Below are 17,471 nucleotides of genomic sequence, written 5' to 3'. Positions count from 1 at the left end.
GCATGCGCGTTCGCAAAAACCCACCATGCGGGTCGGAAGACGACTCCAGGCCTTTGCTTTTGCGCAGAAGACTTCACCGCCATGCATGCGCGCCCGCGAGTCACCACTCCGCCACCATGCAAGGGCAATGTGGAGGATCAAGATTCTGCTACCATGCATGCGCGCCACCGGAGAATCAAGTCTCCGCTTCCATGCATGCGCAGTGCCGAAGATCAAGACTTCGCCACCATGCATGTGCGCCTACGAGTCACCTCCACACCCCCAAAAAGCCATTGCAGATCTCAAGCTACCGGAGAAGAAGATCAAGTCGTGGTTCGTTCATCTTGAAGACCGGGGGAACATCGTCATGGATCAGGTCAGATTCATTTCATGTTCCGACACAACCCATCAACCAATTTGACAAATTTAGACAGACGGGTTAAACAGGTCGTGTTTTAGTTGACGTTTTCTATATAAATAAATATATGGAAAATATGGGTCATGTTCAGGTTGAACATTTCAACCTGCCAACCCGACACGGTTAACACTCCATAACGATAAGTTTAATTACCGGGAACAGCGAAGCCCATGGAAGAAGCCGGAGTAGGTTTGGAGTGAACAATGATTAAGTTAAACGGAGGATTCGGGGCCGAAGGTACCAAGAAGTGATCTAGTGTCCATTCGAGTGCGTAAAAGCTTTGTTCACTCTCGTCGACTCCAACGATCATCACCGGTTTAGTGGTTGCTGCCATTGTTAATGGTGCTGTGTGTGTACTGTGTAGTGTACAGTTGAAGCACTTGAATTGTATGTGAGGAATCAAAGTTTATATAGAGAAAGAAGTGGGGTGGTGGGAACTGATTCGGACAAGACTTAACGCCGTTAGTTTAAATATATGCATGCAAAAGATAACTCAATTAGTTTTTCGAATATTCAAAAAGATATATTTTTCGTTAACGTACGAATTAAATTAACGTGTTAATTGTGCAAATTAAGTAGTATAATTATATATACAAATAATATAATTATGTAATTACATTGTATTGCAATTACACTATATTATATGTATAATAACTACACTACTTGATTCACATAGTTAGCATGCTAAATTAATTTGTATTTGATCAAAACTCTAATTTCTAAATATAAAAAGAAATCTTTTATTTTTTTTATAATATATATACTTAGACCATGCATAGTCAAAACTTTGTAAATATGAGTGTTTTGCTTCACGTGACGTCAAGTCAACTTTTTAGAGTTTTGTAAAAAAAAGTTGTGTAGTCAAAATTCTACCCAAAACTCTGCAGTAATCATTACTCAGTTATTATTTATTAAATCTTTAATATTAATAAAAAAAAGTTGGTTGGCCAAATCTTCTACCCTCTAATGTTGTGTGCACAACGTTCATCCCTAAAACTCTACCGAAAATTTGGGGGGGGGGGGGGGGGTTTACATGGTGTTTTGGCCTCACACGTTTAGACATTTATATGAATAATAATATATTATGAATGGTCTTAGGCATGAAACAATATATAAGCTTTCTGATTAAAGGCTTATTATTTTTTCTAACGACCAACAAAAAGTATTTTATTATATATTCTCTAGCAAGACGCTAGAAACCATCAAATACAAACACCAAAAACTAAAGATCACCACATATACAAATACAATAACACTCATACAACATTCAAAAACTACACTAATCCTTCCATGATGGCCAACCTTTTTCGATCTATGTTTTACCCACAGAAAGCCAAGTACTTTTATTTATTCCACCAACCTATGTATTGTATCGGCACCACTTTATGGACTAACGCATTTCACTTCTTCCAAATATATATACCATATCTTAATCAAACAATTCGCATGGAAAACCTTAGCATTTTTTTTGGAAGCGTCAAGAACTTAAACACTCTAGCAAATCATGAGCACTAAATGCATATATAGAAGATACCTTGCACCATTGAACAATCAACACCAAACCGTTTGAGCTAACCCACACGAAATACACACATATATAGAAGGTACCTTGTGCCATTGGGCAATCAAACACGAAACAACCACTTGATTAAAGGCTTATAAAATTATTCATATTGTGCACTCGAAATTCTTATTTCCGAAAGTGAGAAGACACGATCCAGAAAACTATCCATGACGCAATTGGAAATACGAAACCTACACACTTGTACGAGGTGTTTAACGTAATCACCATATATATTACATCGAAAGAAAAGGATCCAATTACATATGTGATTCCCACAATTACTTAAAACTTTGTAACTTTTTATGTCACTTAAAATTTTTGTAACTTTTTATGTTATTTAAAAACTTTTTACAACTTTTTATGTATACACCATGAGGAACTTATGTTTATTTATCTTCATAAAGGAAGATGAAGATATTGAATGAAATAGGAAAAGAAAAGATGATTAAAAGATGCTAAGTCGGATTGCAATTGGAGATATAAAGAAGAGAAGAGAGTTGATGGTTTTGGTTCTTTTTTATCATCTTTGTAAAGATGCTAGTCTTTTGAGTTAGTGTCCACTAATAACCCAACTTGCTCAAATCTCTATCTTGGGGCTAACATTTAGGGCCTATTTCTTTAGCCCATATAATAAGATCCCAAACATAAGTCCAAGCCCATACCCATGAAGAACTAGGAACATCACATAAGTAGATTTGCACAAAACAAGTTTTTCTAATGCCCGGTATTGGAATATCGGGTATTTTGTCGGATTCGGGTACTGTCTCTAAAAACCATACCCTATGAACTGGGTTCGGGTCGAGTATAGAAACGTGTATTTTAAAACAGGGTATTTGAATACCCTATTTCCGGGTATTGGAAAATACCATATTTTCAAGTCTTTTCGGGTATTTTCATGTATATATTGGGTTTTTAAGGGGCTGCACCTTTTTTTTTGTTATTTTCAGGTATTTTTCATGTATATTTGGGTTTTTTAAGGGGTTGCACTTTTTTGGGTATTTTTCGGGTATAGATCGGGTATTTGAAAAAACTGGTTTCATGTATTGAAAAAACCCGATTCCGAGTATGGAATCGGTTTTAGGTTTCGGGTATTACTAGGTACAAATTGGGTCCGGTTCCAAGTATGGGTTTAAGTACTAAAATGTATATCCTATCTGTACTCTACAATCAGATACATAAGTCCGGGTCAAAACCAACCATTTTAGTTATGAAAATATAATAAGAGATTGTTATAAAATCCACCAACTTCTGCATACAAAGTTTAGAAACAATCATAATATTATGAAAACTTGGTCTGCAAACACAAAATAGTACGATAACACTTTATAATCGACCTTTGCGTTTGGCTTTAGCAATCGAAAACAAGATGTTAAATTTCTCCTAGAATCCGTGTTGCTGTCATCTTGGTCCTGCATCCAAAAAAAATCACTAATTATTATTAGTTGTATTGGTTTTTATTAATCCCATCTATGGGAATATCGTTTAGGTTTAGGCTAATCGAGCCTTAACGAGCCATTTGTGTATTTAAGTTTTAACTATTTGTGGCTTCTATGTATTAATTTCACATTGCACAGGCGGGCTTGAGCTGAGCTTTGGCTCGTTTAAGGTACTGCGTATGAGATCGAGTCAAGCTTAGGCTCATTTAAGGTTTTCCTTAACATATATAATTAAAAATGTATTTAAATTAACTAATAACTAATAAAAGAGCCGAGCTCGAGCTTTGGAAAAAGAGCTAGGAATGAGCCGAGCTCGAGCTCTCGTAAGTCAAAATAAGCCGAGCTCAAGCCTAGTCAAGCTCGTTTACACTCGTAGGTGCAGTTGTGTTGGATTAATATAGAGGTCAACAAAAGTCAATGAGTAGATAATAAATTAATATTATCTACTTCTACTTATGCCTTTAATCCTTTATATGGTTGTATCTAAATTTTTTATTATTTTTTTTCTATTAAACAGCAAAGGTCTGGACACTAAGGATCACCCTGGTAAATAGATCATCCCTCCGTCTAAAGAACATAATATGGTGATCCGGCTCACCCACCCCGGAGGAAACTCACAACTAGAAGAAACCGCAAGCTCAACCTGAAACAAATTGCTCCAGGTGAAACTCAAACGCACAAAGCACGACTTTTACATAAGTAAAGTCATGGGGGCTTACCGCTGGACCAACTGAACTTTAGTACTAAAAGTTTTATCTAATACAACAGAAAAATAAAAAATTTACAATTTGCAAATAACAACAATTATAAAGAAAAATAAATATTAAAATCTCCCAAATGGCCAAACACTTTTAATGCTTTTAAGAAATTATTATTACCATAACTAGTTAACTACTATTGAAGAAGGCAAAAGACCAAAGGTTAAATTTATATTTATTGTAATGAATTCTTTTATTATAATATTATATAAAAGAAAGTTTAGTACTAAAATAAAATTAAAACTTAGAATAAATAGAGTACCTGAGGTGTTTCCAAGCTATTGATCTAAGCTTTGCAAGTGTTCTACTAAAGCCTTAAGCTCAATATGCTCTAAAACTCACCGTTTACCTTCGCTATAAACACTTAAATCTGGCTGATCAAGCAGAAGTAGTGTTTCCATGTAGGATTGCACGAGAAACGGGAACTTCGCTACATCCAACTCTAGTTCATCAATGCGTTTTGAGCTTGGATCAAAAAGAACAAGTCGTCTAGTACGATAATCTTCAACATATTCAATTATAGCTTCACCGTTGTCTTAAATTCTTTCATTCTTACATCCGGTTCGGTAAAACTAAAAGTGACTAGCTTTGTAAACGAATTTGTAACGCCATTCTCCATCATCCATGCATTGAAAACTAGATTGTTACCCTCTTCGTGACGTTCAAGCACAACAAGAGACTCTCTTAGCTTACAGATTGACAAATCCCGAGAACAGTGGTGTGCTAAACCCCCTGGGTGTTTTATTTCTCTAAATTCTTCACTTGTAATATCAAAAGCAATGATAAGATTAGACGTCTTTTTTTCACGATAAGATTTAACCGTATTAGTAGCAAGCCAATAAATAGACCCATCTACAACTACTTGTGCATCATAAAGTGTATCGGAAAATTCAATCGTGTTACGTGGGGGGTTGTTATATGAACTTCTCCAAGCACCCGTGCTCAACGCAAAAACCTCAACTTCCCAAGGGACGCAAGCTCCTCTTTCCATTTGGATTTGCGGATAAATATGTTTAATCTTGACAATCTTAGGATCATTGGTCTCACGACAAACCCCAAAACCTATAACGGTCGTATATCTCTTATCTTCATCGTCATTCTCCATAACCGCAATCGCTTTTTTAATTGGAACATTCCAAATAACAACCATGCGCTTTCCCGGGAAGGGAAAATCATCGGACCGACAATAAATACCGTACAAACACAACAAGCCATGAGAGCTAACGATTACAAAATGGTGTCTAAACACGTTAACCAATAGGGGAGCTGTCACGGGAACTATTTGTTGAGGAGAGCTACTGTCATCAACTATTGAAAAATGTCGTGGAATAACCGCAGATGAACCCACATAATACATTGCACGTAGATGTTGCACGTGGCGACAATGACTAGCAATGAAACGAGAGCTATCGATCAGAGACTTCCATGCTTTTGAGACGGACCGGTATTGAATCAATGATTTGACAGGATGTGTTTTGATTATTTCTTCTATGATATCCAAAGGCAACATTTTTGTTTATTTTGATTGTGATTGCATAGGGTAACTATGGCTTTTAATTTGAGGTAATGTAATATGATTCATGGCCTATTTTTGGTCCGACAAATCTTGGTCGGTTATAAAACATCCTTGTTGGTCGGATGTATGTTTGGTATAGGATGTCAGAAATATTCTTTTCCACAAATTACATTTCATTTTGTGTGGTCCTAAATTATGAGGGAATACAATAAAATATAACTTAATTTTAGAAGATTTTTTTTACCCTTTTTGGACTTAGAAAAAAAACAATTACCGTGATAATAACTTTTTTTTAGGTAACCGAAACCAAACTGAAACAAAAGAGAAAACCGAAACCGAACGGTTTCGAAAACCCCAAAAACCGAAGTTTTGGTTTTCGGTTTAGTTTTAGCCGAAAACCGCACCACGCACACCCCTAGTTTTATTTAGTTGAAAGTTATATATTATTTTAGTGATGTAACTTATGTAATTAATACATTAGTTATTTATAAAAGCCAGGGTATATATAACAAACCGAATCAAACCAAAGCCGATTAAATCTGAACCAAATTTCAAATTGGTTTTTGGTAGGTTTTAAACCGAAACCGAATCAATAATTCGGTTTTCAGTTTCACAAAACATGAATTCGGTTCAAACTAAATAACAAATAATAATTGTTTAATTTTTGTTAATTTAGCACAACCTAATAACAATTCCAACTCTAGCCCAGACCAAATCAAAAACAAACAATGGTAAACAAAATTAATAATTTTAAAAGTAAAAAATATTCACTCGAAACCGAAAACCGAACCAAATTTGATTATGTTTTTCGGTTCTGTTCAGTTTTGGTATCAACTGAATAAGCTGAAAAACCGAGCCAATGAACACCCCCACAAATAAGACCCGTTACCGATAAATAAGAAATGACCTGCATCAATGACTAGAACTCTATCACAATCCATGACAGTAGGTATCCTGTGAGCAATGCTAATGATAGTACAGTCAGCAAAATCTTCTCTTATAATCTTTTGAATCACAGAATCGGTTTGTGAATCAACCGAAGCCGTTGCTTCATCCAAGAACAATAATCTGCCGTGTTTCAGCAACACCAGACCCAAACAAAGAAGTTGTCGTTGTCCCACGCTCCAGTTATCACCGTTATCCACAACTAAAAATAACACGCGTAACACATAAGTGAATATTTTTTATTAGTTTTCTTTAACGGAAAACGGATACCGGGCTGTTTTAGTTACCTGGGGAATCAAGCTTTCCGGGTTTTGCAGCTACGACATCAGTGAGCTGGCAGTGTTCGAGACTCTACATAATGGGTTGAGATGATAGCGGTTTATTTTTTTTGCTTTGGTTGAACCGGGTCAAGTTGGGCTGACCCTACTTAATAGTTTTAAAACTTTAAAATTTTAAAGATTAAAGTTGTTGTGCTTATGTGTTAAAAATAGCATGTGTTTATTGAATGGGTGGGCTATATACAAACACCAGCCCCCTTGTGTGTGAATAAGGCTATACGGCTCGTATAGGGCCTATACGAGTCGTATAGCTCTAATTTATTGACATGCGTACGAAGGTGACAGTGTGGCAGCTTTTTGCAGTCTATACGAGCCGTATAGTTTGCGTCTGACCTATACGAGCCGTATAGGGTCTATACGACTCATATATACAGCATGTACTTTGACCAGAGATTTATAATAGGGTCTGACCTATACGGCTCGTATAGGGACTATACGAGTCGTATAGCTCTATACGGCTCGTATAAGGGCTATACGATACAAAGGAATAAAACCTGACATTCCTGATTGAAAATGACTTGACTATGCACCTATACGAGTCGTATAGACCCTATACGACTCGTATAAGCTCTTAACAGAAGAAAAATGTTTTAAGTCTCTAAAATTGTATTAAAAGGACTGGTTTTGTTAAGTTTTAAAAATCTAAGGATTTAATCAGCAAAAATAAAGTTCAGGTTCTAATTGTGTAAATTTAGCGAAAAGCTATAACTTTTAACCCGTTTGACACGTTTCTAAAAGAAATTCCAAGTAACCCGTTTTAAAAAAAAAGTAAAACAAACCCGAGCTGACTCATGTAAAAATAAACTCATTTTTACCTTCCATATCTCATCATCTGAATGTTGACCGATCGGGTCAATGTTACTTCTCACGGTTCCTTCAAAAAGGATCGGTTCTTGGGGAATGATGCCGAATCTAGACCGAGGATCATGAAGCCCGAGTGTTGAGATATCAATGCCATCAATAACAATTACTTCCGCAGCTGGCTCAACTAACCGAAACAAAACTTGGATCAAAGTTGATTTCCCGCCACCTGTTCTTCCAACAACACCAATCTTTTGTCCCCCTTGAATGTTTAGGGTGATCCCTTTAAGCACCAGTGGCGTGTTTGGACGATATCTAACCTGCTCAAAATTTAGTTAAGATGAAAATGGGTTGGGTCAGGTTGACCCGAAAATACTTTTTGTCTGAAATTTGAATAAATCTATTTGGATAAATATCATAATATATTTAAGGCGTATGTAGGTGTAGGGTATGTCAAACCCCGGTACAACCTTATTATTTATTATATTATTATTGTATACTAACTAGGCCCATTGGGCTAGGGGTTTGTGGAGGTAACCCCTAACCGGGCCTGGCCCAATAAAGGTTAGGGTTTCATAATGGTGACCATGAACTTCCTATATAAGGAGGAAAACTCTTAGTAGTCACCTCCACTCCCCCATTTTTCCATAGCAGATCTCGAGCAACTGGAGAAGAAGACGAAGTCGTGGGTTCATTCATCTCGAAGACCGGGGAACATGGACCTGGATTCATTCCATGTTTCTTCAACGTCTTTCCATTTTGTGTATTCGACCCGTTCCTTTTCGAGTTTTGTATCTTGATATTACCCACTTGACCCGTTTAAAATAATATATAAGCCAAAGCAATACGTTACCCAAAAAATGGTAGAAATTAGGGGTGTTAAACATGTCATGTTCGGGGGTTGGCAAATCCTACCTGACACAAACCCAAAAATCTGGCACAAACACAACCTGTTTAACCCGATTTATTTATTTATTTATCTATTTATTGCATCTTACTACTTTAAAATTACAATTTTGAAACCCAAAATGCAAATGTATATAAAACAATTACATTTTAGCTATCAAATATTGTGTCAGTTTCTCCTTAATGTTTTAAACTTTGTAATACTCGATCAATTTAATTTATGACGTAAAACACATTTAAATAAAATATAAATAAATATGTTAAACGGGTCAACTTGTGCCAGGTTGGCACACCATGACACGTTTAGCTAAACGGGTTTGGGTGTCTGCCTACAACTGATGTAAACCTATTTGTGCTAAACCAAATCCACGAATACCTCTAATCTTGACCGTGGAATCTGTGGTTTACCTGCAAGTTTATGAGCTCCATACTGCCATGAGTAGGCCAGTTTGGAGGAGGGGGTTGGTTTTTCTTGACCCATTCGGCAATAATTTTAGAAATACTAATTATTGCATAAAAATATTAAATTTGTTTAAATTTAACATGTGAAGGAACTTTAATATGTAAAAGAAATGTTAAGTGGCTTCTATGAGAAAAAAACATGTCGGTTTTTTTTTTCCAGTACTTAGTCTTTTTGGTTCATTAGTAAATATATTAGAAATAAAATCATGCAACTATTGACAAAATAAGAAAAACGCGTAGGAAAATCATTAACGTGTTTAACTCTTCTTTATGACGTCTTATCATAGTTTTATTTATACTACTATACTAACTACTAAATAGTGAGATATACAAGATGACGAAAGTGTAATAAATATAAGAAGTCAACTTCCAGTTTTCTAACATGTTATGAACTAATATCTTTTCTTAAAATATTAAAAACAAAATATGTGTTTCTTAAAATATGAATTTAAATTTAAAAATAATTATTTTGAATGATCAACGAATCCTTCAAATGGCATGCCGACTAAATTCATCACATCGGGACATACTCGTCTTTTCATCCCGGGAAAACCCTCACCTAAGGCTAATGCTCGTGAACACTCGCATGAAGGCACGACAGTACGATGAGACAGTGAATGAAGCTTGGACGAGCTCGTCTAGGGGTCGGACTCAAAATGTATTGAAAATTCATAAACTGGGGGGGGGGGGAGGTCAATTTTTGGGTCGGAAATTGGTAAAAGTACACCACGTATACAAAATTTCGGGCGTGAAACATGTACTTTTACAATACTGCGCAAAAAAACATGGGGAGGGTCGGGCCACCCCTGGCCCTCGCTAAGCTTAACCTTTGCGATGAGATAAAATCCGTTCAGTTCAAGAATCCAACTAGTGAACGTTAAATACTCGTCTAGTTTCTCATCATAACTCTGATATCAGTTAGAGATGCACAAATTGGTTTAAAGGTTTAAAATTTAAAATCGGTTCGGTATGGCCAGCAAAAGTCAAAACGAGTTTATGATCGGTTTTTGTTCGGGTTGAAACCGGTTTCAATTTGGGTTTTTGCCAGTTTCGGTCCGGTTAACCGGTTTGGAGCCAATTTTGAGGGAAAAGTTATAAAACGGTTCCGAACCTACAGTTTTAATCGGTTCCAAACTTGTTTCTACATTATCAGTTTCAAACCGGTTCAGTTCTTCGATTAATTCGGTTAACCGCTTTTATTGGTCACCTCTAACATTTAGTGATTCTTAATAGTAATGCTGAGAGCAAGAATTAAACCTGTGAGTTACATTAAAAAAACACTAAAAAAACATTTTATAAAACAAAACATGTTATGATTACGTCATACATCACAACTAGCTTATATAAAAACATAGTGACCGTTTCTCATAACACGGCATCAAACAAATCGTACAATTAATCCTTCCTTCACAATCACGTAACATAATAATAACAACAATCCAGATCGAATTCAATCCACATTCACACCAGCCATTGATTAAGAAGATGAAGTTCTGCAAGAAATACGAAGAGTACATGCAAACCCAGGATCAGAAGAATAAGCTACCTGCTGTGGGTTTTAAAAATCTTAAGAAGATATTGAAACGGTGTCGTAGGGATGACGTCACTCGCTCACAGGATTCGTTGGGTTTAAATGGTTCGGATGATATTAATAATAATAATAAGTGCATCCAGCCGTGTCCTGGTATTGTTTTGAGCTTAATTATATTGGTTGTGTACTTATGTGTTAGTTTTGTTGATTAAGAAGTGGGTTTAGGTGTTAATTGAGTTTGCATGTAAGGTGTTTGATGAAATGTCACAGAGGGTGTGATTGATTTTGTTAGTTTCTGTTTATTGATGTTGTTGTTCCGGACCAGCAAACCGGCCCACGCCAGACCGTCCCTGGGCCATCAAGTGTGATGTAAATCAGCCTCACTCAGCGGCAAGGCGATTGGCGCTTAGGATTGGTTTCGGACCCACGACATTAGGTTATTGTTCAAAGTCTTACGCCCAACTGAGCTACGCCCCTTGACCAACTGAGCTACACGGCGGGGACTTTTATTGATGTTATTATTATTATTAGTAGTATTATTGTTATTAATATTTTTATTATTTATTGATGTTATGTTATGACTCTATTAATTGTATGTTAATTTGTGGATTAATAAGTGTTTGTAATTGCTAATTTGGTTTGATAGTTAATATTATTGAGTTGGCATGTAAGATGTTTAATGAAATGCCACTGTGAATGTGATTTTGTTAGAATCTGTTTTTTCTTTTAATTAATTAATTATTTTTTTAGAACGGCAGACTTTCTTGTGTGTTAGGCCCCGCCCCCACTCTGCCAGACTTTGTTGTCTTAACCGGGCCACGCTGGCTTCATAGTTTAGCTTGGGCGTTCCCCACGAAACCTTACCGTCAACTGCTACTTGACAGTCGTTGTGCTGCCTCAAGAGCAGAATTCTCTGGCGTAACACACTTGACGTTAGTTTCTTTTTATTGATGTTGTTGTTATATTATTATTGTTATATTATTATTATTATTATTATTATTATTATTATTATCGTTGTTGCTGTTGTTGTTATTATTATTGATGTTATGCTATGACTCTGTTAATCATATGTTAATTTGCGGATTAAGAAGTGTTTGTAGTTGTTAATTTGATTTGATAGTTGAGTTATTGAGTTTGCATGTAAGGTGTTTGATGAAATGTCACAATGATCCATGAATGTGATTTTGTTAGTTTCTTTTTATTGATGTTATTGTTTCATGATTGATTATGTTGATTATATGTTAGTTTGTGGATTAACAAGTGTTTGTAGTTGTTAATTTGGTTTAATATTTGAGTTTGCATGTAAGGTGTTTAATGTATTGTCACAAAGAATGTGATTTTATTGCTTTCTTTATATTGATGTTATTGTTTCATGATTCTGTTAATTATATCTCAATTAGGCCTGTTTCATGATGACATAGACACACGTTTGTTTGTTCATTTATGTTTATTCGTTTAGTTACATCTTAATTTGTGAATTAACATAGACACACATGTTATTGTGTTCGTTCATTTAACTTTAACAGAACATAAACGAACAAACATAAATGAACAAACAAACGTGTGTCTATGTTTGTTCGTTTAGTTATATCTTAATTTGTGAATTTAACAACAGTCTATAGTACTTAATTCAGTTTCAAATTGAGTTATTGGCTTTGCTTTTTAAATGTTTGATGTAATGTCACAATGTATGTGCTTCTGTTAATTTAATTTTATTGATGTTATTTCATGATTCTGTTAATAAGTTTTTCTAGTTCTTGAAATTTAGTTTAATAATTGACTTATTGACTTTGCCAGTTTGCCTCTAAGGTGTTTATGTAATGTTACAAAGGATGTGCTTCTGTTACTTTGTTTTTATTAATATTATTTCATGATTTTGATTCTCTGTTAGTGCAATTTAAATGGATTTTGAATACTTTTTATGTGATATATTAATGCTTTTTATGTAGTTTGTGATGGAAGTTTCTTTCCTTCGCTTATGAAGGAGATGTTTACGGTGGTTGGATGTTTTAACGAGCATGCACAAAAGGTGCTCGATGTTCATCTAGCAACAGGGTTCCGGAAGTACTTTGTGTGGTGCAAAGACAAGTTTCAGGGGAACCATGGTGCTTTAATTCAAGAAGGAAAAGATCTTGTCGGTTATGCGATTATCAATGCCATTGCTATGCGAAAAATTCTTAAAAAATATGATAAGGTTTGTTTGTCCCTCAAAAAGTATTATATTTTTTTAGAGGTGGCTATGTTGGCCCATTTTCTCATGAAGGGTTGATTCGGGTTATGCTTTATCTCAAACACGCGAAATCAAAATATTTAGCATAAAGGAGTATGGGTCAAATGAACTGAACAGCTTGAATAAGTTTATTTATAAATTAAGATTGTTGTGATAATATTGTTTTTAATTATTGGGGCTAATGTAGGGCTATAAACGAGCCAAGCCAACTAGCCAAGCCAGATTGGGCCCGGGCTGGACCCGTTTACTAACCGAGTCGAGCCAACTCGTCTGATTTATCTTAACGAGGTGGAATATTGAGTTCAGGCTCGGCTCGTAAAAAGCTTGTGCTGGCTTGTGGCTCGTCGAGGCAACTCAGTTATATATTTTTGAATTTTTGAATTAAGTTTGTGTTAACACATATCGATATGTATAAAAAGAAAAAATGTTGTTTTTACCATACACATAATGCATAATCAATAAACTACAAATAATTTAATTTCTATATATTAAAATTTGGTTGTATTCTAGGTTATAATTTATATATCTTAAAATTCAGGCTTTAATTTAAATGAGCCTAACGAGTGTGCCAATGAGCTGAACTAAGGTTGGTGGTTTGTTGATCACTTGATACTTTGAAACAGGCCAAATTTAGTAATATGATCATGTGATAGTGATTTATCACTAAACTAGTTTGAGGCCCGTGTACTACACGGATAGTTTTTAAAAATACAATATTTAATAAATAATCAGTATACAAGAAACAATTAACCCATTAAATACTATTAATACAGTCGTTGTACAATAGTCTTTAAAACAATTTTAAAGTAAAATATAATTATAAATATCAAATGTTTGAAAAAAAAATAGGAAGTAAATATTAAATTAACAAATTTTGAAGCATAAATTTTAAGAATGGTAACTATTATTTTACTATTATAAATTTGTTAAAAAGGGTGAGGTTTAATGTAGAAGTGACAAGTGGCAAAACTTGTAGCCTTTTATTAAAGAGTATAGATTAACAAACTAGCCGACTGTTTTGATGAACTGGCTTGCCACCTCATCTTTTTACCGGCTAGAGCGGTTCCCTGTCTACTAACTTATCAAACTAGCTCATTATTGAGTATAATTATCTATATTTTATTTAGACATGAATTTTTTATTTTTTGTTGCAGATACATGACTCGAAGCAAGGTCAAGCGTTTAGGTCACAAGTCCAAAGCATGCACATGGAAATCCTTCAGTCTCCATGGCTTTGTGAGCTTATTGCTCTGCACATTAACTTAAGGGAAACAAAGGGTAAAATGGGAAATGGTTCTGAGTTTTTTGAAGGGTGTTCTCTTATATTTAATGATGGGAAACCGTCACTTTCTTGTGAACTCTCTGATGTCGTCAAGCTTGAGATCGATTTGACCTGCTCTATATGCTTGGTTAGTTCTTCGATTTGATCGATTTGACCTGCTCTATATGCACGGTTCAGTTTGGTCGGTTTTGGGCTAAAACCGAAACTTTGGTTTTTGAATACGTGAAAACCATTCGGTTTTGGTTTTCGGTTTTCCTTTTGAGTTCGGTTTCGGTTTTGCCATTTGACCTTGAAAATTTTGGGATGAAGAAAAAAATTGGCCCAAAGTAATAAATTTGGGCCCAAAATCATTTTGTTAATTGATAATTATTTGATTATTATACATTTTGGCTAAAATATTTGAGTCATATTTATTAAATTCCTATACGCTACTCTAAGTAAAAAATAAAAAGTTAAAATCTATAAATTCGTAAGTTGAGTTTTTACAAACACAAAAAAACCAAACCGCCAGTTTTTGTTTCAGTTCGGATTTTCGGTTTCGGATCGTTTTTTTTGGTTTCATGCACAACCCTATGCAAAACAGCAAAACTATACTATGAGAATAATAATTTGATTTTAGTTGATAAAGCGGTTTACGCGGTGAAGAAACACTAAGTTACCCCGGGCAGATTACGGATAATCTGGGGGTTAAATAGATGTTTCCCACGAGGGGTTAGATCCGGCAAAGATGGTTCTTCTGATAACCTGCAAAACAGACACCGTAAGCTCGTCACTGAGAAGGGGGGGTTCCTCCTTGTGACCACCCTCCGGCGTGAGAATCAGACTAGATTGCTCTTGAATATAAATGTATATTAAGAGATTGCTAGAGCAGATATCAGGTATATGATGTAAGATACAAGATAAGATGAGATGATCATACCATTTGGGGTATTTATAGCCGAAGGTAGGTTTCCAAGAGGGTATAGCCGGCTGAATAGTATTCCTGTTCTACCAACTGTGGCCTACGCACGTGCCATGCCGGCAGTTGGTGGGTAGGCAGCGGCTGACAGTGACCAGGCCTGCTGTGTACTATTACTTTTCCACCAACTGTAGGCTATGCACGTGGTATGACAGGAGTTGGTGAGTAGGTAGCGGCTAATAGTGACATACAGTACAAGAGCATGCTGCTCGCCATACTGTTGTCAATGGGCTGTCGTATCTCTGGTCAGATCTTTTGCCCATACCTCGTCAGGTACAGTACCAAAGATCTTCCAGTATCGTACGGACTGGCTCATTTTGGCGGGAGTATTCCCCCTCCCGCCTTTGTGCGGGATTGTTCCCGGCTTTGCTCATTCCTTCAGGTGACAACTGAATTATTAAGAGCTAAGTGCCTTGTGCGTGTAGCCTTGCTGCGCGGGTGGCCTTCCCTGATGGCTTGTATCCGCAGCTGCGAGAACAGGCGGAGTACTTCACCATTGGGAGGCATTTCCTGCGGGAACAGCTTGCGTACTGCGCGTAAGGACGTCACGTCTCTGAGCATGGTGGGTCCTGCGGATCCAGTTGGTTTCTGCGCAGACGCCTCTCTTCAAGGTGAGTCCTGCGGGTCCAACTGGGCTCTGCTGGGACCTACCTCTTCACGCGGTATTAAACATTTGAGAATACACAAATACACAATAGACAATGTTTAGCCCATTTGACATATTTTGACCCGTTTCATTTGTAGCTAAGCTTTTCAGTTTTACCAATTTGATACATTTTTAAGTAAAAATGTTGGAATCACCACCTATTTGTTAAAAAAATCGGCTTCATGCATGCACTCTTTTACGCAAAGATGGATTATTTAGTAATTTTTTTATATTTGATTTTTCAGGATACTGTATTTGACCCTGTATGTTTGACTTGTGGACACATCTTTTGCTTCATGTGTGCTTGCAAAGCTGGATCAGTGACAATTGTTGATGGTCTAAAGGCAACACAACCTACTGCAAAATGTCCTCTTTGTAGAGAAGTAAGTATATACCTTATTGCTTTCATCCGTGTGTGTGTGTGTGTGAGTAAATACTAGGGCTGTTCACGAGCCAAGCTGAACCGAGCAAAGGCTTGCTCGTTGCTTGGCTCGTTTACAACCGAACCGAACCGAACGGATGAAATTCGAACCGAGCGAAAACCGAAACGAGCCAAAATCGAATCGAGCATTTTTATATCGAACATCGAGCGATTTCGAGCATTATTTATTTCTTTTTCACTTTAAAATTTTCAATAAGGAACAAGTTTAAAGGTTGTAAATTATATATTTTATAAATATATTAGTAGTTTCTAGACAAACGTGTAATAGATTGTAAATTTTTATTATAAGTAAGTTTGAAGTGAGATAAAATGATCATGTAAACAAACTTCTAGTATTCTAAAAACTTGAAGGGAATAAATAAAACTATAAAATTGACGGAATATAAAAAATTTAAAGGGGTTAAAAAATTGTAAGCTTATATTTATGTGTTTTGTCTATATAATATATATTTATTCTTATATAATTATATATAAAATAAATAAAAAATATTCGAGCCGAACCGAATCGAGCAGACCTTTGCTCGTTGCTTAGCTCGTTTGCAAACCGAACTGAGCAGAGCGGCTCGTTTACAATCGAGCGAAAAAAGGAGCGAGCATTTTCTGAGTAATTTCTAAGCGAGCGGCGAGCAGTGAGCGGTTTGGACGGCCCTAGTAAATGCACATCTTAAAGTTTGTTTTTGTTATAAACATTTGGTAAAATGTTTTGGTTGTTTTACAGGCAGGAGTTTATCAGGGATCTCTTCATTTGGACGAGCTTAACATTTTACTAGGTCGAAGGTAATTTTATTTTCTTCGTCATAAACGTGATCTCAAATATAAGTTTACAGGCAGAAAATTCAACCGGTTTACTTGAAAACGGGCCAATTTACGCATCTACATAATATCAACTGAAGTATATAAACTTGTGCAGTTGTCCCGAATATTGGGAGGAAAGGCTTAAAACCGAGAGAATAGAAAGGATGCGGCAAACAAAGGAGCATTGGGAATCGCAGTCTCGTGCATTCTTGGGAATTTAGATAAAGCCGTATAACATAAAGGTTTCACAATCAAGTAAGAAGATTAAATAATTTGTAATATGCTTGTTGTCACACATATTTGAATATCAGGGGAGGCTCGGAGGGTGTGTGCCAGCCATATGATCGGCCGGGCCACATAAGTTTCGGGGGCACAAACTTTTTTATACATATTACATATATATGTTTTTTAGTGTTAAAAATAAGGTTATTTGCAATGGTTTATGAGACAATTACATGCTCAGA

General features: G+C 35.9%; 3 protein-coding genes across 3 annotated transcripts; 1 reads left to right on the top strand and 2 right to left on the bottom strand.

Moving 5' to 3' along the window:
• Nucleotides 1-4,672: 4,672 nt before the first annotated feature.
• On the bottom strand, nt 4,673-5,665 carry LOC143603074 (F-box/kelch-repeat protein At3g23880-like). Its single transcript, XM_077079987.1, has one exon. It carries the CDS (start codon nt 5,663-5,665, stop codon nt 4,673-4,675), a length of 993 nt encoding a protein of 330 aa, XP_076936102.1.
• Nucleotides 5,666-6,501: 836 nt separating this feature from the next.
• On the bottom strand, nt 6,502-9,142 carry LOC143603073 (ABC transporter C family member 4-like). The gene is made up of 4 exons (XM_077079986.1): nt 9,038-9,142; nt 7,770-8,075; nt 6,904-6,967; nt 6,502-6,818 (listed from the first exon to the last, which is right to left on the bottom strand). Exons 1-4 carry the CDS (start codon nt 9,140-9,142, stop codon nt 6,502-6,504), a joined length of 792 nt encoding a protein of 263 aa, XP_076936101.1.
• A 1,360-nt stretch (nt 9,143-10,502) lies between these two features.
• On the top strand, nt 10,503-17,305 carry LOC143603075 (E3 ubiquitin-protein ligase NLA-like). The gene is made up of 6 exons (XM_077079988.1): nt 10,503-10,807; nt 12,604-12,848; nt 14,039-14,293; nt 16,016-16,153; nt 16,931-16,989; nt 17,123-17,305. The coding sequence occupies exons 1-6, from the start codon at nt 10,609-10,611 to the stop codon at nt 17,226-17,228; spliced, it is 1,002 nt and encodes a 333-aa protein (XP_076936103.1). The 5' UTR covers nt 10,503-10,608; the 3' UTR covers nt 17,229-17,305.
• The last annotated feature ends 166 nt before the right edge of the window (nt 17,306-17,471 follow it).

Source organism: Bidens hawaiensis, unplaced genomic scaffold (genome assembly GCF_021521415.1).
Source record: "Bidens hawaiensis isolate Kalapana, Puna unplaced genomic scaffold, B.hawaiensis_p1.1 tig00060466_1, whole genome shotgun sequence".
Taxonomy (NCBI): domain Eukaryota; kingdom Viridiplantae; phylum Streptophyta; class Magnoliopsida; order Asterales; family Asteraceae; genus Bidens; species Bidens hawaiensis.
The sequence above is the reverse complement of the archived record's forward strand: the minus strand, read 5'-3'. Positions and strand labels throughout refer to the sequence as shown.

Coding starts and splice junctions, on each gene's coding strand:
- LOC143603074 (XM_077079987.1), bottom strand. CDS start 5,665: ATGTTGCCTTTGGATATCATAGAAGAAATAATCAAAACACATCCTGTC.
- LOC143603073 (XM_077079986.1), bottom strand. CDS start 9,142: ATGGGTCAAGAAAAACCAACCCCCTCCTCCAAACTGGCCTACTCATGG. Junction 8,076..9,037: donor TTCCACGGTCAAGATTAGAG/GTATTCGTGGAT, acceptor AATTTTGAGCAG/GTTAGATATCGTCCAAACAC. Junction 6,968..7,769: donor CAGATGATGAGATATGGAAG/GTAAAAATGAGT, acceptor CCCATTATGTAG/AGTCTCGAACACTGCCAGCT.
- LOC143603075 (XM_077079988.1), top strand. CDS start 10,609: ATGAAGTTCTGCAAGAAATACGAAGAGTACATGCAAACCCAGGATCAG. Junction 14,294..16,015: donor TGACCTGCTCTATATGCTTG/GTTAGTTCTTCG, acceptor TTGATTTTTCAG/GATACTGTATTTGACCCTGT. Junction 16,990..17,122: donor AACATTTTACTAGGTCGAAG/GTAATTTTATTT, acceptor AAACTTGTGCAG/TTGTCCCGAATATTGGGAGG.